Below are 22,993 nucleotides of genomic sequence, written 5' to 3'. Positions count from 1 at the left end.
ATGATGATGCCAGACATATCTCTAATTATTACGAATGGGATTCAGTAAACACTGGGACTCAGTAATACTTGTTCATAATGGTTATTGGTTATGATTTGGTTGTGAGTCATCACCACTCAGACAATGAGTTGTATGTGAAGACAGCTTGAGTTGAAATTTCCCATGGAAGGTATGTGGCAGTGTATCAGATTCACTACCTTTATGTGTAGACGATCTACACTACTATTATGGATTCACCCATCTATTTTATAGCATTGCCACTAGGTTGTTGCTATTTAATGTGGTGCTAGAACCCACAGTTGAGCTGTTTCCCACAACTCTAGCTTTGTGAATTAAAGTGAGATCGCACCACTGCACTCCAGCCTGGGTGACAGAGTAAGACTCCATCTCAAAAAAAAAAAAAGAAAGAAAGAAGGAAAGAAAGTAGAAGATATAAACAATTCTATCTCTATTTCTGCACTTCAGAGAGCTATTTAAGGCCAACATTAAATCTATTTTAAAACCTTCTTGAAATAAAACTTTTACATAAAGGCGAGATGTTAGTGGCACATCATTTATGAGGTACATTAAGCAGCCTAACGATCATAACAAATTTTTTAAACCTGACAACTTTTTTTTTCTGTAGGCTCCTTGTGGTATTTCACAAAAGCCTAACAATTTTTTATTATTATTATTTTAATTTGAGACAGAGTCTCACTCCGTCACCCAGTCTGGAGTGCAGTGTAGCGATCTGGGCTCACTGCAGCCTCCATGTCCTGGGTTCAAGCGATCCTCCTGCCTCAGCCTCCCAAATAGCTGGGACTACAGGCATGCGCCACCATGCCCGGCTAATTTTTGTATTTTTTGTAGAGACAGGGTTTTGCCATGTTGGCCAGACTGGTCTCGAACTCCTGACCTCAAGCGATCTGTCTGCCTCGGCCTCCCAAAATGCTGGGATTACAGGCCTAAAAACTTTTTAAAAACAATTACATGGTAAAGAATTCAGGGACCGGGGCCAGATAATGGCGGGCGCTGCAGAAGATGCGCGAGCTCTTTTCTGGGCTGGAGTCTGCGCGACCCTGGAGGCCTGGCCGGCCTTGCAGATCGCTGTGGAGAATGGCTTCGGGGGTGTGCACAGCCAGGAGACGGCCAAGTGGCTGGGGGGTGCAGTGGAGGATTACTTCATGCGCAATGCTGACTTGGAGCTAGATGAGGTGGAAGACTTCCCTGGAGAGCTGTTGACCAACGAGTTTGATACAATTGTGGAAGATGGGAGTCTGCCCCAGGTGAGCCAGCAACTGCAGACCATGTTCCACCACTTCCAGAGGGGCGACGGGGCTGCTCTGAGGGAGATGGCCTCTCGCATCACTCAAAGAAAATGCAAGGTCACAGCCACTGCACTTAAAACAGCTAGAGAGACTGATGAGGATGAAGATGATGTGGACAGTGTGGAAGACATGGAGGTCACAGCTCCGAATGATGGGGCTGCCACAGATGGGGTCTGCTCCCAGCCTGAACCCTCTGATCCAGACGCTCAGACTATTAAGGAAGAGGATATAGTAGAAGATGGCTGGACCACTGTCTGGAGAAAAAAATGAGTGGGGATGGTTGGAAATGGCTTTGGGCCCTTATTTGCTAGTTCTGAGAGTTGTCTGTAGGGTTGTTTTTTGTTGTTGTTGTTTTTGTTTGTTTGTTTGTTTGTTTTTGAGGATTGCAGACCTGTGGACTGGTTACCCCATCTCCACCCTCTCCCCTGTTCCCGTGTCTGGCTCCCTCCAGGGCAAGGAAAACCTAGGGTCCTTGGTCTTGGGGGTGGGGGGACCTTGTCCAGCACATTCCCTTGGGCCTTTAGTTAACATCTGAGTGACCAAGCCGGGTTCCCCGGTACAGTGTCTTTTGGGTGCAGTCATTGTGAGGAAGGGGATGAGTGAGTGTCGGTGTGGCTGGAGGAGGAGCTAGATGCCAGTGGGCAGGTGGATTTGCGGAGGAGAGGACCAGCAGCAGCAGCAGTACTCAGTGATAAGGGGCTGGCTGGGTCAGGAATGGTGAGATGAACGTGCAAGTGGAAGAGAGAATAGTTGAAGATGTGAACGAAAGTAGCTCTGGAGCCTTTCCCTTACCCCACCCCCCACACACGCAACAGCTCTGTACCCCTGTCCAGAACTTGGAACCTCCCAGGAATGCTGCCTTCCTGCAGCCCAGCCTCCAGCCCTGGGTTCCCTCAGGAATTCGAAGACCTTGGCTAGGCGGTGAGCTTGGAAGAGCTGGGCATTGTTTTCTGTCTCCTGTAACCTCTTTCCTTACTCCTTATCCCATCTCATTTGAGTTCAGGGGTGAGGCTTAAGATCTTAATAAATAATATCTTACAGATTAAAAAACAAATTCAAACAGAGAAGACCACATATACAGGTGGAAATTTGGGACTGTGACTAGATTCAGTCAATCACTTGTTCTTTTCACTAATATTTATCATCTAAAATTTATTTATAAATACCTACTGTATAGATGGTGGCTAAAAAAAGCAAACAAAATATACATGGTTTCTACCTGTATGGCACTTACAATCAAATGGGAGAGAAAATCCAAAGAAAGCAAATGTGTATGTAGTTACACCTCGTGATGGGTTCAATGAAAGGTGTACTATGAAAAAAGTAAGAGGTGAAGGGGCCTATTTTGATTGGCTTATCAGAGAAGATCTATCTGAGGACATGACATTTAAGCTCAGAACTGAAGAGAAATCTAAGCCAAGGAAGAGTGGCTGCAAAACCCTAAAGGAATGAAGGAGATTAGCATGTTTGAGGAGTTATAGCAAGACTTGCACTAAATTCTAGTGAGGGCAGAGATCACTAGAGCAGGTTGGTCAAATATTGACGAGACTGGTAAAATGCTGAACTTCAACCTAAGTGCAAAGAAAAGCTTTTGACAGATTTTGTGTAGGAGAATGAAAGGATCAGATTCAGAAAACAGAAGGATCAGTTGAGCGGCTACTGTAGTAGGCGAAACAAAAAGTGCCTGTCTGTTTAGACTATGGCAGTGGCAGTAGAGAAGAGAAGTGGACATTTGAAAAGTATTTAGAAGGTAGAATGGAATGGATTTGGTGTTGGATTAGAAATTGGGGGTGCGACAGTGGGAAAAATCAGAGATGGCCCTGTAGATCCCAGAATATGCCACTCCAAAATAGGAAAGATTGTTGAGCTTCAAACAATTAAAAAGAAATAGATACAGAAAAGCTATCTCTATTTGCCTAAATGCAAGACATAGATTTATGAAAACAATAGGTACCCCCTCTCTACCAGGAATCACAAAAGTTAACCACTGAAGACAACTTTAGATCCTTATGGCCTTGCAATGGCTGCGGAGGTATCTACATTAACAAGCTTTATTTTTTATTTTTATTTATGTATTTATTTATTATTTTTTGAGACAGAGTCTTGCTCTGTTGCCCAGGCTGGAGTGCAGTGGTGCAATCTTGGCTCACGGAAAGCTCCACCTCCTGGGTTCACGCCATTCTCCTGCCTCAGCCTCCTAAGTAGCTGGGACTACAGGCGCCCACCACCACACCCAGCTAATTTTTTTGTATTTTTAGTAGAGATGGGGTTTCACCGTGTTAGCCAGGATGGTCTCCATCTCCTGACCTTGTGATCTACCTGCCTCGGCCTCCCAAAGTGCTGGGATTACAGGCGTGAGCCACCATGCCCAGCCAACAAGCTTTATTAACTAGCATTTAGCTGCCATTTATTTGCCTTCCCCCAACTTGCTGCCCATAGAAACTCAAAGTCCTTTTCCTCTGTCTTGTCACTTCTCTAAAAATTTACTGTTCTTTATTAAAGATACTACATAAGCTGGCATTTAAAGCCACCTCTTTGAGAGCTACTAATTCCCCAGGTTTCTCCCATGTATATACAAATGTGCATGCTAATCCTTTTCTATTTGTTATTCTTTCCTTCCTTCCTTCCTTCCTTCCTTCCTTTCTTCCTTCCTTCCTTCCTTCCTTCCTTCCTTCCTTCCTTCCTTCCTTCCTTCCTTCCTTTCCTTCCTTTCCTTTCTTTCTTTCCTTTCCTTCCTTTCCTTCCTTCCTTCCTTTCTTCTCTCTTTCTCTCTTTCTTTCTTTCTTTTTTTGAGACAGAGTCTTGCTGTGTTGTCCAGGCTGGTCTCAAACTCCTGGCTTCAAGCAATCCTCCCACCTCAGCCTTCCAAAGTGCAGAGATTACAAGTGTGAGCCACCATTGCTGGACTTCTATTTGTTTTTCTCTTGTTAATCTGCCTTTTCTTACAGGGGTCTATTATAACTAAGAATATATGAGGGTTGAAGAAAAAAATATTTTTCCCCCTACAACCCCTCATTGTCTGGCTCAAGCAGGTAAATGAGTGGGAACTATGTATCAGGCCCCACACAAGGTCAATGATGACTCACCATGCTCCCGAGCATCATCTTCTGCCTTGGGCTGTGCAAGTGGATGCACTACTTTCAGTTCACCAGGTGGTACAAATGATGGATGGAGGTTAATTCTAACCATATCCTTTCCAGTGTGTTTGTTGGCTATCCAAATTGTCCTCGTTTTCCATGTTGAATAGAAGACATAGTCACCAAAAAGGGACATTGCAAACAAATTGTGCCTAAAAAGCAACCACAAAAGAAAAAAGAACAATGGAACATTTGTTCCTTGGCTCATTAGAGTTTTACTTCATTTCAATTTATTGTCTAAGTTTTAACTACCTACCTTTTCCATTGTTTCTCATTTAGGTTTAGAAAAGTATATTAAGTTTAAAATTTTATTTATGTCATCATACTCTGAGCTAATAAGATATAATTTCTAGCTCCAGACCCATTATCTCATTAATCCTTTAGTCATCCAATAAGTGTGATGAAAATGGGAAAGAACATAGGAACAGGATAAGAATGGGTTTCTAGTGACATCAATTTCACATGACTAATTTCTGCCTTTTGCCACAAAGCTGGAAAGTCAGTTGCTGGCATGATAGCAAACCAATGAAATATAAAAATATATATAACATAATAATTCCAAAAAGAATAACTATGATCAACATGTGAGAACTTATTACGTGCCAAATACTCTGTTAATTATTTTTGTTTGTATTCATTTACTTTCCCTTCACAATAATCCCAAGAGAGAGATGCTATGATTATCCTCACATTAAAGGAAACTGAGGATAAGAGAAGTTATAGAACCTACTCAAAGTCACTCATCTAACAGATGAGTTCAATCTGGAGCTTGAACTCAAGTCTTTTGGATTCAAAATCTATGGCCTAAACTACTATACCAGTTCTGTCGACAAAAGTAAAATTAATTTATCTTGTGGACTTCAAATGACAACTGTTTTATTTTATACCAAGAGTAAAACTTACTGTGTTGGATGTTTACTAACACGGACAGAACCTCCATCATAATCACAGGAGCAAATAAGAGAATTGCTTCCTTCTCTGCTGTACTGAATCCAAAACAGCCGCTTATCAAGCACATCCAATGACATAGCTGTTATTTTCTCTGATGTCTCTAACAGAGACTTCACTTCCACACCATCAAGATCTGCTCTGTAAAGGCTGCCAGCCACCTCTGAAGACCAAAATATAAACCTGAGGGAAAACACATTACATAGACCCAAAAATGAATGTATAGTGCCTTGAATGGCCAACTCTCTCAATGTTTCAGCAGCTCCCACACAGGGCAAGTTTGACTTTTTTGAATGAAAATGTATTCAACAAGTAAACACTGCCCTATTATAGACATTACAAGCAATTTCAAGTTAGAAGGGGAATTATGCCTCTAGAGCAGAAAACCATGATAGTTAGGAATATTTATGAGGGGATCCTGTCTCAGTTGAAATGCAGGCAATTGTCCTATAGAAAATGGTGCCTGTGTGCTACAAAGAGAGCTTTAGTCTCAGTGAGAGGATCCCTTTGAATTTAAAATGTTATAATTCTATCAATCTTCACTAGATTTGTAAATATATTTCAATGTCTGAGTACAGCAGAATTTACCTTTCTACTGGATCAACTGCTATATTTGCAGGATATTTTAAAGCACTTAAAAGAACGTGGGAATTATTTCCTTTCATATCTGTTACTGTAATGATTCCTTCCTGTTGATTTGACCAAATAACTTCTTCATTTATCCAATTTATTGCCATTCCAGAAACATTTTTCTCTATATTACATACTCTCTGCAAAATCAAATTTTAAAATTGTTATTAATATTTCCCCATTCACAACAAAATTATTTTAATTGTTATATATAAAAAGTCTATTCTTTTAAGAACTTGTCATCTTTATGCATTTCCAAAATTGTTTAAATAATAAAGTAGTCACAGATATGGTGTCTTTGTTTTGATGCAGCATTATTAAACCTCCTCTGACCCCTAAGTAAATATTTCTGGAAATAGTATTTATATCATAGCTTTGAAACTAAAAATTATCCTACACACTATTTAAACTAGGCAGCCAACCATCATGTATTAATCATTTCAACTACAGTAATGGTGAAATTTTGCTGCAACCGTAAAGACAGCTTATTCAATTCCATTTGCTAATGGAACTTTCCAGATCTTCAACTGAACTCAATTCCAAGCTTTGCAAGATTTCCTTGGAGTTTGAGCTTACAGACATGAACTTGATGAATTTCTCATTATGGCCTTTATTCTTCTGGCCCTCTTCCTCCAATAGGCCTCTTCCTTTCCACAGTCCTTCATGCCCTGACACTGTGACCAGAGTAGCAGGGTGTCTTTTTATGCGCCTTGGGCTGTATTCCCAGCTATTTCATGATAAAAATGCCCAACCAAAACTTTTCATCTCTTAATTTCAGCCAAGGGCAGGTAACCTGGTCTTCTTGGGGAATGGAGGTTGCAAGGTGGGCAGAAGCCCCAATATGAACTGTTGAAGATTTTCATGGTGTAAATATTCCACCATGGCTGACATCCAGCTACCCAGGTGACATCATTGAAATCAGAGTTGGGCTGAAATTGCATAATCTCATGAGCCTGTGCTATTTCTACATCTCATATAAATAAACCTAGCCAACTTATTTTACCATTGAAAATAATGGCCAAAACTGCAATTACCTTTGCACCAACCTAATACATTCATAAATTAGCTCACCCAGGCAAATTGTTTGCATTTTAACAATGTCCTTTATAAGCAATGTTTTAACCCAAAGGAAGGAATATAGGGATGGAATTTTAGGCCTCAGGCTAATCCTTTCCTAATGGCTTGACATAAATTCACAACTATTTTAAGTTTTTCCATGTTCTTGATAGGAAACCCTTCAGATTCTTAGACTCAAGAGTTTGAAACTATACTACCACATGTCTGGAGGATAATGGGTAGCCATCCTTGTTAAAAGTGAGATTAGCAAGTATTGGAGATGTGATAAAACAGATTAGCACTTAATTGAAGCTTTTAAGAATAATTGGAAAGAGAAAGATTTGGCTAAAAAACAAAAAAAAATATTGTGTACTTTGTGTTGAGAAATCAACTCTTAAAGTTTCTCTAGTCACATGATCTTTGTAATCCATCACCGAATTGAGAGAAATGTTCCTCCTGGGACTCATGTAAGGGTTCTACCAGCTAAAAAGAAAGATTAAGGATCTTTTGTATGTACTTGAAGTAAAGTACCTTATATCTGTCATCTGCTATATTATTTTTTTCCAGAGTGCAACCGCTGTGAGAATATAAAGAAGAAAAGTTTTCTTTCTACATGTCAGGTGCCAACACCCATGATGGAGATTTTATACAGATAAAACAAGGTCTCTCAACTTCAGCACTAATGACATTCCAGGCTGGATAATTCTTTATTCTGGGGGCTGTTCTGCACAGTGTGAGATGTTTTGCAGCATCCCAGGCCTTTCCCCACTAGATGCCTTTATCGTCTCCACCTTCCTACCTCATCTGCTTGTGACAACCAAAAATGTTTCCAGACACTGCCAATTGTTCCCTCAGGGAAAAACTGCCCCCCACCTGAGAACTACTGGGGTACCTTACAAATAGCAAGAAATAATCATGCAAATAATCTATCTTCATAAAATGGTGATCTGATTTAATAAACTCAGATATTTTCAAAATTACATTCATATCTTCACTTTCTCATTTTGGGGCTTCTGAATATCAATGTGTGAACTTACTCAATAATATACTACCACATATGTAGATTAAATAAATGCCTATATTTGGCAGACACACATTTGAATTATAATATAATTTTCATTTCTCTATACATTAAGAATTCAATATATTATATTTGTCAGCCTGTACAAAAACAGCTCAAACACTGCAGGTAATGGTATTTTACCTCTTGCCTTGACCCATTCAGAAAAACTCTTTGCAAAAGTTGCCTTTCTAAATCCACCCAATAGATTGTTTTCTCTTTATAATGAAAATCCATGATCACTGAGACACCAGCATCCACCACCAATGGCTCATAATTTGTTCCTTCCATGTCAATCCTAAAGATACTATTTCCGTGGGAGAAAATTAAGAAGGGTGCAGGACCTGGGTGGGAAGAAAGAGACCAAACTGTATACTTTCAATATTTTATCTCATTTAAACAAAATACTTCCCAAGGACAACCAACACAAGCAGAAATAATTTTTAATTACTGGTTTTCTGTTTAAAATAAAGTCTATTGTATAGATAATAAAGAGTTCCTATAGATATTCACACTTCATTTTGTAAATTGTCTTCTCCACAAACTGATTATAAGATATGAACACTGGTAAATTATGAAAAATGAACTATCTGAAGAGAAAGACACTTTTTACTCTTTATCCATAAAATGCCTTTTTATGTTCAAAAAGAAACCACCCACCATATACTAATGTGGAAAGGATCTATATAAGTGTAACATTTAATTATGTAAATTAGAACTAAAATTACAGATATTATCATTTTGGAAATGGACTCCTTGGGTCTTACCTACGACCAGAGACTTCAGCATAATGACCTAGAAGATGATAGTGAAAACTAAAAGGTCTTACATGGAAGCAGGAAAAATTGAAACGTTGTTTCAATTTCAAAATCCTATAAAGGTTCTGAAATTTTTTGACCCTGTTAGCTTTGCCACATAAATACAGGATGTCCAAATAAATTTGAATTCCATATATATTGCATGAGACATACACTAAAAATTTGTTCTCTATTTACCTGAAATTCAAATTTAACTAGGCACTTTTCATTTTTATTTGCTAAATCTGGGTGGCAAACCTCACTGGATTTCTTGGTGCCTATAGGGCCTTGCTTGGTACCCTAATCCTGTACCTGGGGTCCTCTCCTGTTCTAGGTGATGGCCACCTACCAACTTTGATGCCCCAGTATTCAATATCTACTTGGGAACCTGATCCCTTCTTGGGAAACCTCACCACTAATTACTGACAGACACCACACACAGCTTGCCTTTGATGCTCTGAGATGACACCAGAGGATGAAATTCGTTTCATCAAGTCAAGTTAGGTTCCTTGGTCTCTCTCTCTTGACCAAGTGTGAGGAGGCTTGGGCTACTCTGCCTTTAGAAAATGACAGAATCACTGGGGTGAATGGGGAACAGAGGGGAATTCTAACATATTATTGCTTCTGTGCTGGGCTTACTCCATTCTGTTTTATCATTAAAAGTAATGCCTTAATATGACTTAATAAATGTGTTTATTGTAAGCATTGAACAAAATGATGGGTTAACATCCTTTTACTCAGGGACTATGTTCTAGAGTCAGAAAACACTAATTCCACTTTGGAGAGTAAATTGAATTAAAGCTACAAGAGGGTTGGCGCTTCCTAGATGGCCGAATAGGCATAGCTCAGGTCTACAGCTCCCAGCAAGATCGACACAGAAGACAGGTGATTTTTGCATTTCCAAATGAAGTACCTGGTTCATCTCACTGGGACTGGTTGGACAGTGGGTGCAGCCTACAGAGGGTGAGCAGAAGCAGGGCAGGGCGTCGCCTCACCCAGGAAGTGCAAGCAGATTTCATTTTCCTAGACAAGGGAAGTCGTGAGTGACTGTACCCAGAAGAACTGTACACTCTTGTCCAAATGCTGTGCTTTTCCCATGGTCTTTGCAACCAGCAGGCCAGGAGATTGCCTCCCCTGCCTGGCTTGGCAGGTCCCATACACACAGAGCCTTGCTCACTGCTAGCACAGCAGTCTGAGATCGACCTTGGATGCTAAAGCTTGGTGAGGGGGGAGGGACACCACCATTGCTGAGGCTTGAGTAGGTATTTCTATGCTCACAGTGTAAACAAAGAAGCAAGGAAGCTCGAACTGGGCAGAACCCACTGCAGCTCAACAAAGCCTACTGCCTCTCTAGATTCCACCTCTGGAGGCAGGGCATATCTGAACAAAAGGCAGCAGACACTTCTACAGACTTAAGCATCCCTGCCTGACAACTCTGAAGAGAGCAGTGGTTTTCCCAGCACAGCATTTGAGATCCATTAATGGACATACTGCCTCCTCAAGTGGGTCCCTGAGCCTGTGTAGACTGACTGGGAGACACCTCCCAGTAGGGGCCAACAAACACCTCATACAGGTGGGTGCCCCTCTGGGACAAAGCTTCCTGAGGAAGAATCAGGCAGCAATATTTGCTCTTCTGTAGCCTCCTGGTGATACCCAGGCAAACAAGGTCTGGAGTGGACCTCCAGCAAACTCCATCAGACCTGTAGCTGAGGGGCCTGTCTGTCAGAAGGAAAATTAACAAATAGAAAGGAATAGCATCAACATCAACAGAAAGGACATCCACATCAAAACCCCATCCGTAGGTCACCAACATCAAAGACCAAAGGTAGATAAAACTACTAAGATGGGGAGAAACCAGAGAAGAAAGGCTGAAAATTCCAAAAACCAGAATACCTCTTCTTTTCCAAAGGAACACAATTCCTTGCCAGCAAAGGAACAAAACTGGACAGAGAATGAGTTTGATGAGTTGACAGGAGTAGGCTTCAGAAGATTAGTAATAACAAACTTCTCCAAGCTAAAGGAGCATGGTCTAACCCATTGCAAGGAAGCTAAAAACCTTGAAAAATGGTTAGGCAAATGGCTAACTAGAATAACCAGCATAGAGAAGAGCTTAAATGACCTGATGGAGCTGAAAACCACAGCACAAGAACTTTGTGATACATGCACAAGCTTCAACAGTCAATTCAATTGAGTGGAAGAAAGGATGTCAGTGATCGAAGATCAAATTAATGAAATAAAGCAAGAAGACAAGATTAGGAAAAAAGAGTGAAAAGAAACAAACAAAACCCCCAAGAAATATGGAACTATGTGAAAAGATCAAATCTACATTTGATTGTTGTACCTGAAAGTGACAGGGAGAATGGAACCAAGTTAGAAAACACTCTTCAGGATATTATCCAGGAGAATATCCCCAACCTAGCAAGACAGGCCAACTTTCAAATTCAGGAAATACAGAGAATACCCCAAAGATACTCCTCGAGAAGAGTAACCCCAAGACATATAATTATCAGATTCACCAAGGTTGAAATGAAGGAAAAAATATTAAGGGCAGCCAGAGAGAAAGGTCGAGTTACCCACAAAGGGAAGCCCGTCAGACTAACAGTGGATCTCTCTGCAGAAACCCTACAAGCCAGAAGAAAGTGGGGGCCAATATTCAACATTCTTGAAGAAAAGAATTTTCAACCCAAAATTTCATATGCAGCCAAACTAAGCTTCATAAGTGAAGGAGAAATAAAATCCTTTACAGACAAGCAAATGCTGAGAGACTTTGTCACCACCAGGCCTGCCTTACAAGAGCTCCTGAAGGAAGCACTAAACATGGAAAGGAAGAACTGGTACCAGTCACTGCAAAAACATGTCAAATGGTAAAGACCATCAATGCTAGGAAGAAACTGCAACAATTAACGGGCGAAGAACCAGCTAACATCACAATGACAGGATAAAATTCACACATAACAATATTAACCTTAAATGTAAATGGGCTAAATGCCCCAATTAAAATACACTGACTGGCAAATTGGATAAAGAGTCAAGACCCATCAATGTGCTGTATTTGGGAGATCCATCTCATGTGCAAAGTCACACATAGGCTCAAAATAAAGGGATGGAGGAAGATCTACCAAGCAAATGGGAAGAAAGAAAAAAAAAAATCTGGGGTTGCAATCCTGGTCTCTGATAAAGCAGACTTGAAGCCAACAAAGATCAAAAGAGACAAAGAAGGCCATTACATAATGGTAAAGGGATCAATGCAACAAGAAGAGCTAACTATCCTAATTGTACATACACCCAATACAGGAGCACCCAGATTCATAAAGCAAGTTCTTACAGACCTACAAAGAGACTTAGACTCCCAACAATAAAAGTGGGAGACAGTAACACCCCACTGTCAATATTAGACATAGCAACGAGAAAGAAAATTAACAAGAATATTCAGAACTTGAACTCAGCTCTGGACCAAGCAGACCTAATAGACATCTACAGAACTCTCCACCCCAAATCAACAGAATACACATTCTTCTCAGCACCACATCACACTTATTTTAAAATTGACCACATAATTGGAAGTAAAACACTTCTCAGCAAATGCAAAAGAATGGAAATCATAACAGTCTCTCAGACCACAGTCCAATCAAATTAGAACTCAGGATGAAGAAACTCACTCAAAATCCCACAACTACATGGAAACTGAACAACCTTCTCCTGAATGACTACCGGGTAAATAACGAAATTAAGGGAGAAATAAATGAGTTATTTGAAACCAATGGGAACAAAGACACAATGTACCAGAATCTCTGAGACACAGCTAAAGCAGTGTTTATACAGAAATTTATACACAAATGCCCACAAGAGAAAGCAAGAAAGATCTAAAATCGACACCCTAACATCACAATTAAAAGAACTAGTGAAGCAAGAGCAAACAAATTCAAAAGTTAGCAGAAAACAAGAAATAACTAAGATCAGAGCAGAACTGAAGGAGATAGAGACACGAAAAACTTTTCAAAAAGTAATGAATCCAGGAAATGGTTTTTTTGAAAAGATAACAAAATAGATAGACTGCTAGCCAGATTGATAAAGAAGAAAAGAGAGAAGAATCAAATAGACACAATAAAAAATGATAAAGGGGATATCACCACCGATTCCACAGAAATACAAACTACCATTAGAGAACACAATAAACACCTCTATGCAAATAAAATATAAAATCTGGAAGAAATGGATAAATTCCTGGACACATACCCCCTCCCAAGACTAAACCAGGAAGAAGTTGAATCTCTGAATAGACCAATAACAGGTTCTGAAATTGAGGCAATAATTAATAGCCTACCAACCAAAAAAAGTCCAGGACCAGACAGATTCACAACCAAATTCTACCGGAGGTACAAAGAGGAGCTGGCACCCTTCCTTCTGAAACTACTCCAATCAATAGAAAAAGAGAGAATCCTCCCTAACACATTTTATGAGGCCAGCATCATCCTGATACCAAAACCTGGCAGAGACACAACAGAAAAAGAGAATTTTAGGCCAATATCCCTGATGAATATCGATGCAAAAATCCTCAATAAAATACTGGCAAACCAGATCCAGCAGCACATCAAAAAGCTTATCCACCATGATCGAGTTGGCTTCATCCCTGAGATGCAAGACTGATTCAACATACAAAAATCAATAAACATAATCCATCATGTAAACAGAACCAACGACAAAAACCACATGATTATCCCAATAGATGCAGAAAAGGCCGTTGACAAAATTCAACACCCTTTCATGCTAAAAACTCTCAATAAACTAGGTATTGATAGAACGTATCTCAAAATAATAAAAGTTACTTGTGAGAAACCCGCAGTCAATATCATACTGAATGGGCAAAACCAGGAAGCATTCCCTTTGAAAACTGGAACAAGACAAGAATGCCCTCTCTTACCACTCCTATTCAACATAGTATTGGAAGTTCTGACCAGGGCAATCAGGCAAGAGGAAGAAATAAAGGGTATTCAATTAGGAAAAATGGACGTTAAATTGTCTGTGTTTGCAGATGACATGACTGTATATTTAGAAAACCCCATCATCTCAGCCCAAATTCTCTTTAAGCTGACAAGCAACTTCAGCAAACTCTCAGGATACAAAATCAATGTACAAAAATCACAAGCATTCCTATACACCAATAATAGACAAACAGAGAGCCAAATCATGAGTGAACTCCCATTCACAATTACTACAAAGAGTATAAAATACCTAGAAATCCAACTTAGAAAGGATGTGAAGGACCTTTTCAAGGAGAACTACAAATCACTCCTCAAGGAAATAAAAGAGGACACAGACAAATGGAAGAACATTTCATGCTCATGGATAGGAAGAATCAATATCATGAAAAAGGCCATACCGCCCAAAGTAATTTATAAATTCAATGCTATCCCCATCAAGCTACCAACAACTTTCTTCACAGAATTGGAAAAAACTACTTTAAAGTTCATATGGAACTGAAAAAGAGCTTGCATTGCCAAGACAATCCTAATCCAAAAGAACAAAGCTGGAGGCATCACGCTACCTGACTTCAAACTATACTACAAGGCTACAGTAACCAAAACAGCATGGTACTGGTACCAAAACAAATATATAGACCCATGGAACAGAACAGAGGCCTCAGAAATAACACCGCACATCTACAACCATCTGATCTTTGACAAGCCTGACAAAAACGAGCAATAGGGAAAGAATTCCCTATTTAATAAATGGTACTGGGAAAACTGGCTAGCCGTATGTAGAAAGCTGAAAGTGGTTACCTTCCTTATACCTTACACAAAAATTTAAGATGGGTTAAGGACTTAAATGTAAGACCTAAAATCATAAAAACCCTAGAAGGAAACCTAGGCAATACCATTCAATACATAGGCATGAGCGAATACTCCGTGTCTAAAACACAAAAAGCAATGGCCACAAAATCCAAAATTGACAAATGGGATCTAATTAAACTAAAGAGCTTCTGCACAGCAAAAGAAACTATCATCAGAGTGAACAGGCAACCTACAGAATGGGAGAAAATTTTTGCAATGTACCCATCTGACAAAGGGCTAATATCCAGAATATACAAAAACTTAAATTTACAAGATAAAAACAAACAACCCCATCAAAAAGTGGGCAAAGGGTATGAACAGACACTTGTCAAAAGAAGGCACTTATGCAGCCAAAAGACACATGAAAAAATGCTCATCATCAGAGAAATGCAAATCAAAACCACAGTGAGATACCATCTTACGCCAGTTAGAATGGCGATCATTAAAAAGTCAGGAAACAACAGATGCTGGAGAGGATGTGGAGAAATAGGAACGCTTTTACACTGTTGGTGGGAGTGTAAATTAGTTCAACCATTGTGGAAGACAGTGTGGCAATTCCTCAAGGATCTAGAACTAGAAATACCATTTGACCCAGCAATCCCATTACTGGATATGTATGCAAAGGATTATAAATCATACTACTATACAGACACATGCACATGTATGTTTATTGTGGCACTATTCACAATAGCAAAGACTTGGAACCAACCCAAATGTCTATCAATAATAGACTGGAAAAAGAAAATGTGGCACATATACACCATGGAATACTATGCCGCCATAAAAGAGGATGAGTTCATGTCCTTTGCAGGGGCATGGTTGAAGCTGGAAACCATCATTCTCAGCAAACTATCACAAGGATAGAAAACCAAACACTGTGTGTTCTCACTCATAAGTGGGAATTAAACAATGAGAACACATGGACACAGGGAGGGGAACATCACACACCAGGGCCTGTTGGGAGGTGGGCGGCTAGGGGAGGGATAGCGTTGGGAGAAATACCTAATGTAAATGACGAGTTGATGGGTTCAGCAAACCAACATGGTGCACGTATTCCTATGTAACAAACTTGCACATTATGCTCATGTACTCTAGAACTTAAAGTATTAAAAAATAAAGAAAGAAAGAAATGCTACAAGAGGCTAGGAGAACTGTAAGATCATGGGAGTTTGAAATAGGTGCCAACATAAATGTCTAAGAGGATTCACTCAAATTATTCTTCCCAGATCTTTGCTACAATACAAGCTCCACTATACAGACACGTAGTGAGGGGCCATGCCCCTCAGTTGTAGAATCACGTAGGCATCTTGGGAGAAAGGGAAAGAGTACCAGACAGAAAGCCAGAGGCCTGGTTTCCAGTCCTGGCCCCACCAGCTTCGCTTCTCTGGACATCTCACAGGATCTCCCCTGCCTGTATCAGAGGATTACTATGGGAAAAAAATGAAATTATAGATGTGAAAGTATTTTATTAATTGTGAAGGACTACATGTATATCATTTGCCATTGCTTTTTGCCACAACCAAGTTTTCACTACATAAGTTGTACAACTGCTTGGATTTGAACCCAGAGACTAGAACATTGGTATAACTTGTGTCTAATACAGCAATTCACCATGGAGAAAATGAAGACACTAGGAAGAAAACCTTAAACTCATAGCTATTAGTTTGTGGGGCATAGATTACCACACGGACGTCTAGATTTATTTCTAAGAGTTCTCTGCTATGTGTATCATGTATCATGTGTCATGCATGCTCTATAGTCTATGCTGAATAAATGTATCCAACACATATTGTTAATTTCCTAATGCATTGACATATTGGTAAGATCAATAAAATATTTTATTTATTTAAAAATATTACTAAATGGGAGGTTTTCATGTAAAAAAAAAGAGAAAGAAAAGGCTCTTTAAACATTTTAATATTCCTTACCACATAACACAGTAGAATCCTCTGTACATAATAGGCACTCAAACTTTTTGAATAAATCAATAAACTAATGAAGAAATAATTGTGTTCTGTTTATTTGAGCTTTTACTAATAGGAACAAAGCCATAGAAACAGATATATCAAATTAATAAAAGATGGGTCTAGTCAGTGGTACTTTTTCTACTAACAGCAATAATAAAAACAAATTTTACATACTGACCTCATTTATCCTCAATGTAACACTAGGAGCCAATAAGTCAGAGGGAAAAGAGAAATCTCAAGAATTTTTAAATTCATAAAACACAAATTATAGCACTAAATTCTGTAACTTTTCAAAAAAATAGAGTAATTATAAAACTACAAAATCAAAGTATAAATAATTAATACATTTTATCTTCAGATTTTGCCCATCTAAGGGCTAATCATAGCATACAGTTCCTAGCAACTAGGAAGACTTTTGACATTTTCAAATTGTTTCCCAAAATTGTTTGTTCAAAAGAATCACCCAGGGTGCCTCTCTGTGAGTGTGTGGGTGAATGTTTTTATTTTTTGCAGATTCCTACTCTTGAGATTCCAGTTAATCCAGCAGGGCTGGGCTGAGGGGTATGCTTTTTTTTTTTCTTTTTAACAGGCACTCCAGGTGCTTCTCAGGTCTTGGTGAACCCGGAAAACATGGATCTAATTAAGAGGAAATTCAATGACGTTTCCCAAAGTCCCACCACTAGTAGGTAGTAGACTTGGAATTAGAATCCAGGTACTGCACTCACAATCTAGTACACTTCCAACTCTACCCTGCCTTGGTCTGGGTTGTCACTTGTCAAGATATTACAATCTTCATTTTCTTTGTGTAACCAATTGTAATTCCATTCCCTCAAAGCACCATTTGTTTTTCCTACACTGTCAACACCATGTTATGTAAACCAGAGTCCAGGCTATATTTGTAAGAATGTAATAAAATATAATTTTGAAGAAAATAAAACACTTTGAGAATTAGGCTTTGTGAATAATAATTACAGATGTGAAAGTATTTGGTTAATTGTGGAGGACTACATGTATATCATTTGCCATTATTCTGTTCTACCAATGGAAATGAAAAATATGGTAATGTTTTTTCAGACCTGTCAAGGACTCTGTAAACACTGGTGTGTGGTACAGTCTGTGGATTTGAACATTAGCAAGGTGTGTGTGTTTGAACAGCTAAAGCTTTCCCATGTCAAAACTTACAACATTTGTTTTGGGGGGAAGTACATAGAAAATGAAATATCATTTCTAGGGAACACAAACCTTAAGGCAGCAAACAGGTCACAGCAAATCAATTAGAACCTCTGACTTCTCAACCTAGGGATTAGTAGGGGTTCTTCAGGAATTAGAAAGGCGTTCAGAATATTTGGAGTTCAGAATATTGAAGATGTTCATCAGTGACTACAAAAAACTATGACTACATAGCACAGAGGTCAGTGATGAAAAGCAGGCTTTGCTTGAAGTAGGAGGCAGAAACAGAACATTTCATAACATGCACCCATTCATCCTCTGTGAGTCTGAGGGAGTGCCCCACACAGGTAAGTGAGAAGAGACATCACCTGTCTTCTGCAGGCCTTGGGGGCAAACACTCATGAGAGCTAGTTAACACATAAATGATAACCATAACCAGATTAACAAGAAATCCTAGCTGTCTCTCAGGTCAACACTGCCACCTGCCCTCACCACCACAGGTTTCTTGCCCTAAATCTAGAGACAGACTGAAAGTTCACAAGATGAAGAGAGTGCAAAGGGAGCTTCTGGACCTCAAAAACTTCAGTGACACCATGAGAAAAGAATGTGGCTCTAAACTAATGGACCTACATAAGGAAGGCTGAGGCCTCCTCACACTGCTCCCACAGAAATCCTCTGAGAAGAGTCATTTATTACCACTCCCCAGGGGCTGACTTAGATGACAGCTTGGGTTTTATGAAGTACAGAACGTTTTATTCACTCTGAAAGACTATCTCATCTCCTCTTCAGTTATGCTACTTAAAAGAGCACTGTATTAGTCCGTTTTCACACTGCTATAAAGAAATACCCAAGACTAGGTAACTTACAAAAGAAAAAGGTTTAATTGACTGACAGTTCCACACAGCTGGTGAGGCCTCAGGAAACTTAAAATCATGGCAGAAGGCAAAGTGGAAGCAAGGAACTTCTTCACATGGTGGCAGCAGAGAGAAGAGAGAGCGAAGCAGGGAAGCCCCTTATAAAACCATCAGATATCGTGAGAACTCACTCACTATCACGAGAACGCCATTGGGGAAACTGCCTCCATGATCCAATTGCTTCCCACCAGGTCTCTCCCTCCACACCTGAGGATTACAATTCAAGATGGAATTTGGGTGAGCACACAGAGCCAAACCATATCAAGCACAAATGTACTTTTCACAACTTTCTTCTCAGTTTATTCATCTATGTCAATATTCAGGTCAAGTGAGAGAGAGAAGCCAGGTGATTTAAAAATAATACACCCAGAAGGAAGAGCCAGGCGATTTGAATTTAAGTCTTAATTCCATAAAAAAAAAAAAAAAGCTCTGGAACTCATTTTACTTCCCCAAAATAGTGAAAGAAGATTGCCTAGAGTAGTGATAGAAATGTGTCATCCAGAGCAGAAAATAGCCCCTCCTACCCCCAACCACATTTACATGTAAACTGAAGAGGCTTACTTCCCAGGTCCTCAGGATATTAATTGAGGCTAGCAAGTTCTGCAACGTGAAACTTGTTTTGTTTTGTTTTCAACAGGACTTCTCAGTCTTTAATGTGCTATCCACACTCTAACACTCTAAGAGGGTAGGTAGTGAATTTCATCAGAATAATTATAGTCAACATATTGTGTGTTATCTCTGGCATAGCACATTGAATGCATTATTTCATTTAATTGGAGAACACTAGGAGATAAATGCTCTCAACATCTCTATTTTACAGAAGAAGAAAGGAAAGTTTCAAGCAGTTTACTTGTCGCAAGTCACAAGGCCAATAAATAGTGCGGTATGGGTACAAAGCTATGCCTTTCTCATCACAGATCCTAGCTTTTAAAGACCAAGCTATACTGCTTATCTGAATGTACTAGAAATTGTTCAGTGTATTTTCGTTCAATTGTATCAAGGAACCCACTCCAGGAGACACTGTTCTAGGCATATTCACCATAAGGCTGGATTCCCTACATCCATCTTCCAGAAATTAATTATAAAGCAGGTCCCTTTAAATAGATTCCTATAATTACATCACCTGAATAATTTTATACCTACTTCTATAATACATTGCATTTGTAAACAAAAAATAAAATTCTAAGACTCCCAACCAACTGAATAGACCCATCCTCTTAACCAAGGGCATTTCAAAGTTAACCTGAAAAACTAGTTTAGGCCATGATGGGAAGCGAGGGTTGGACATGCCTTATTACACCCTCTTCCCTTTGGAATTTAGACACAGCTGACCAGCATTAACATTAAAAGAAAGATCTTAAGAGCTTCAAGACAGACTTTTTGTAGCAATAAGACAACCAAATTCCAGCCTGACTCTAGTATAGCATCACATGACAAACAGCAGAGCCTGAAAGAAATAAAAATATTTTATCACAAAATATATTTCTTTGACATGTTTTGAAATGGCTCTGCAAAGCTGTCTCTTGTTGGGAAAAATCTACATTCTGCAGATAATCCCCATTCATTTCTAGGTCTTTCCCCTGATGCATGAGAGAATTAAGTAAGAGTCTGGCACCTTTTTAGATCTTATAAGAGCTCTGAAGCCTGCTACCTGGAGGCTTCGTCTGCATAATAAAACCTTGGTCTCCACAACCCCTTATCTTAACCCAGACATTCCTTCCTGCTGATTCCAGGTCCTTAGATGATAAGTCTTTTAATTAATTGACAATCAGAAAATCTTGAAAAATTTTCTGTGACCTGGAACCTACCCCCACCCTATCCTACTCTGTGAGTTGTCCCACCTTTCCTGATCAAACCAATGTACACCTTACATGTACTGATTGAGGTTTATTATTTTGCTTACAGATGTCTAATTGGTCAAACTCCCTTTGTTGAAAAAGACTGGACTTCCACCATTAAATTGCTTTAACATCTTTGTTAAATATTAAATGAGTGTACTTGTGTGAGATCGTTTCTGAACTTTCTCTTCTGTTCTATTAATTTATGTGTCTATCTCTTATCCAATACTACAGCTCATTATAACTTTTAAAACTCATAATAATTCAGTTTTGCAGAATAGTGAACCATTATAATGTTCCTATGCTGTAGGTAATCCTTCATCTTAAGTAAGAATGTTTAAACACCCCTCAGCTTTTCAACACAAATTATGCTCAATTTTATTTAAAGTCTACCATTACTAGACTAAAATGAATTTGCCAACATTAAAGCATTAGAAAAGTTTTTCCAAATGTTTCACACACACACACACACACACACACACACACACAGAGAGAGAGAGAGAGAGAGAGAGAGAGAGAGAGAGAGAGAGAGAGAGAATTCAGAAATCACTATCCTGATCTGTCTACTGAGTTTTGCATCCACTTTCGGACATGTCTCTGGCGGACATCTCCAGCTGGGAATGTCCCACAGACCCAAAAGCCCCTCTGCATGTTGAAAACTGAGATTACATAACACCTTCTGATGAGTTTGCGTTCACTGAAAAGCTTGAATTTGATAAAAAATCAGTTTAAAGATCAATATGTTTTGATATTTGGTTTTTGACAGCTTTTTTAAACAAAAGAAAATTTTCACAATTATATCTATATCAAATGAAATAAATGCATCATTGGCTGTATTTACAAAATCACAAAATTTACTTTTTAATTATATCCCTCAATTATTCACCAATTTTGTTGAATTAGACCAGCAAATTTCTATCTTTCTAGATTTTAAATAGTAAATGAAAACTAACCAGAAGTTATTGCATTTTATGTTTTTAACAAGTAGATTTAAAAAGACAAAAACTCTGTATTTGGAAGATTTTTAAAAATAACGTAGAAAGCCATTTGTAAACGTTTTAAAAGTGCAGACACAAGAATTGTTAATAGGTGACATATTGGCATTGATTCAACAATAAAATCACATAACAATGCAAACATCTCCAACATCTATCTTCAAACTACTCTCTTCCTACACAAATTTCTTATAATCAGTGCTCACTTTCTCACTTGTTAAAATGTCACCTATAACTTGGATAAAGTTTTGTTGTTTTAGTTATTTTTTGGGTAGCATACTATTGACATCTATCTGTAATCACAAAAATAAAAAATAAAAAAAAAGCCAAACATTTTTAAACACTTGTCCTTTTCTTTTTCTTCTTTTAAAGATGGCATCTCACTCTGTTGCCCACGCTGGAGTGTAGTAGCACAATCATAGCTCACTGCAGCCTTGAACTCCTGGGCTCAAGACATCCTCCTGCCTCAGCCTTCCGAAAAGCCAAGACTACAGTCACATACCACCATGCCCAGCTAAGTTTTTAAGTTATTTGTAGAGATAGGGTCTCCTATGTTGCCTAGGCTGGTCACAAACTCTGGCCTCAAGCAGTCCTCCTGCTTGTGACATTTGACATTTTGTGACATGTAACATTTGACTATTCTATTAAGTGTTTTGCTTCAAGATACTTTGTGGAAAGTATATAAGACAAACATTTTTATGATTACTCCCCATCCAATACAAAGTATTATAAAGAGACCAGTTAGTCTTGTTTTATAGAAATAACTACATGAATGACATTCCATAATGCTTGATGCAATTCCAGTTTCGACTTTGCCACACCGTCTTGCTGTGAAGGCTGTGGTATTCTCTGTGATCTCACCAAGAATGCTTTTTGGTTGATGTTCTAGTAAATGCAGTGGATGTACCACTGCTGAATACACTTATACTATTTTTTTCATAGAACATTTTTTGATATATAAAAAAGTCATTTCTGACTTCTGAGAACTTCCACTGAGAAAATTTCTTTTCTGTTGCATTTTCTCCCTTACTCTCTCATATAAAAGAATTATAGTTCTCTGAATATTTCATTGTTGAGGTAATTATGATAGTGGCTGAGATTACTGGCACTGGAGACAGAGTACTCATGTTGACTCATTATTAGTTCCAATACTATTGGCAGTGTGGCCTTCAGCACATGACTTAACCTCTCCGTGTCTTGGTTTCTTCATCTGCAAAAATAAAATGGGAATAATAATAATACTTAATAAAAACACTAAGTAAAGTAATTCATGTAAAGTGCTTAGAATCTTGACTGACACATAGTGAATTCTCAGTGAATGTTGGCTATTACTTTCTAGGAAA

The 22,993-nt window shown here is 38.8% G+C and overlaps 2 protein-coding genes across 3 annotated transcripts in view; one reads left to right on the top strand and one right to left on the bottom strand.

Moving 5' to 3' along the window:
- The window catches only part of EGF (epidermal growth factor), a 101,433-nt gene that overhangs the window by 65,890 nt on the left and 12,550 nt on the right, over nucleotides 1-22,993 (bottom strand). For both annotated transcript variants that reach the window (XM_037990891.2, XM_007999539.3), the window contains exons 2-5: nucleotides 8,283-8,482; nucleotides 5,981-6,162; nucleotides 5,348-5,575; nucleotides 4,394-4,596 (exon numbers count right to left, since the gene is read on the bottom strand). In XM_037990891.2, coding sequence (XP_037846819.2) covers nucleotides 4,394-4,596; nucleotides 5,348-5,575; nucleotides 5,981-6,162; nucleotides 8,283-8,482 — 813 coding nt within the window. The remainder of the gene's footprint in view (nucleotides 1-4,393; nucleotides 4,597-5,347; nucleotides 5,576-5,980; nucleotides 6,163-8,282; nucleotides 8,483-22,993) is intronic.
- LOC103236113 (pre-rRNA-processing protein TSR2 homolog) lies at nucleotides 992-2,340 on the top strand. Its single transcript, XM_007999538.3, has one exon. The coding sequence runs from the start codon at nucleotides 1,002-1,004 to the stop codon at nucleotides 1,575-1,577; it is 576 nt and encodes a 191-aa protein (XP_007997729.3). The 5' UTR covers nucleotides 992-1,001; the 3' UTR covers nucleotides 1,578-2,340.

The sequence above is a fragment of the Chlorocebus sabaeus genome, chromosome 7 (assembly GCF_047675955.1).
Source record: "Chlorocebus sabaeus isolate Y175 chromosome 7, mChlSab1.0.hap1, whole genome shotgun sequence".
NCBI classification, from domain to species: domain Eukaryota; kingdom Metazoa; phylum Chordata; class Mammalia; order Primates; family Cercopithecidae; genus Chlorocebus; species Chlorocebus sabaeus.
This window is presented reverse-complemented; position numbering and strand designations above follow the sequence as displayed.

Bases quoted from the DNA above. Each gene is read 5' to 3' on its own strand.
- LOC103236113 (XM_007999538.3), top strand. From the start codon at position 1,002: ATGGCGGGCGCTGCAGAAGATGCGCGAGCTCTTTTCTGGGCTGGAGTC.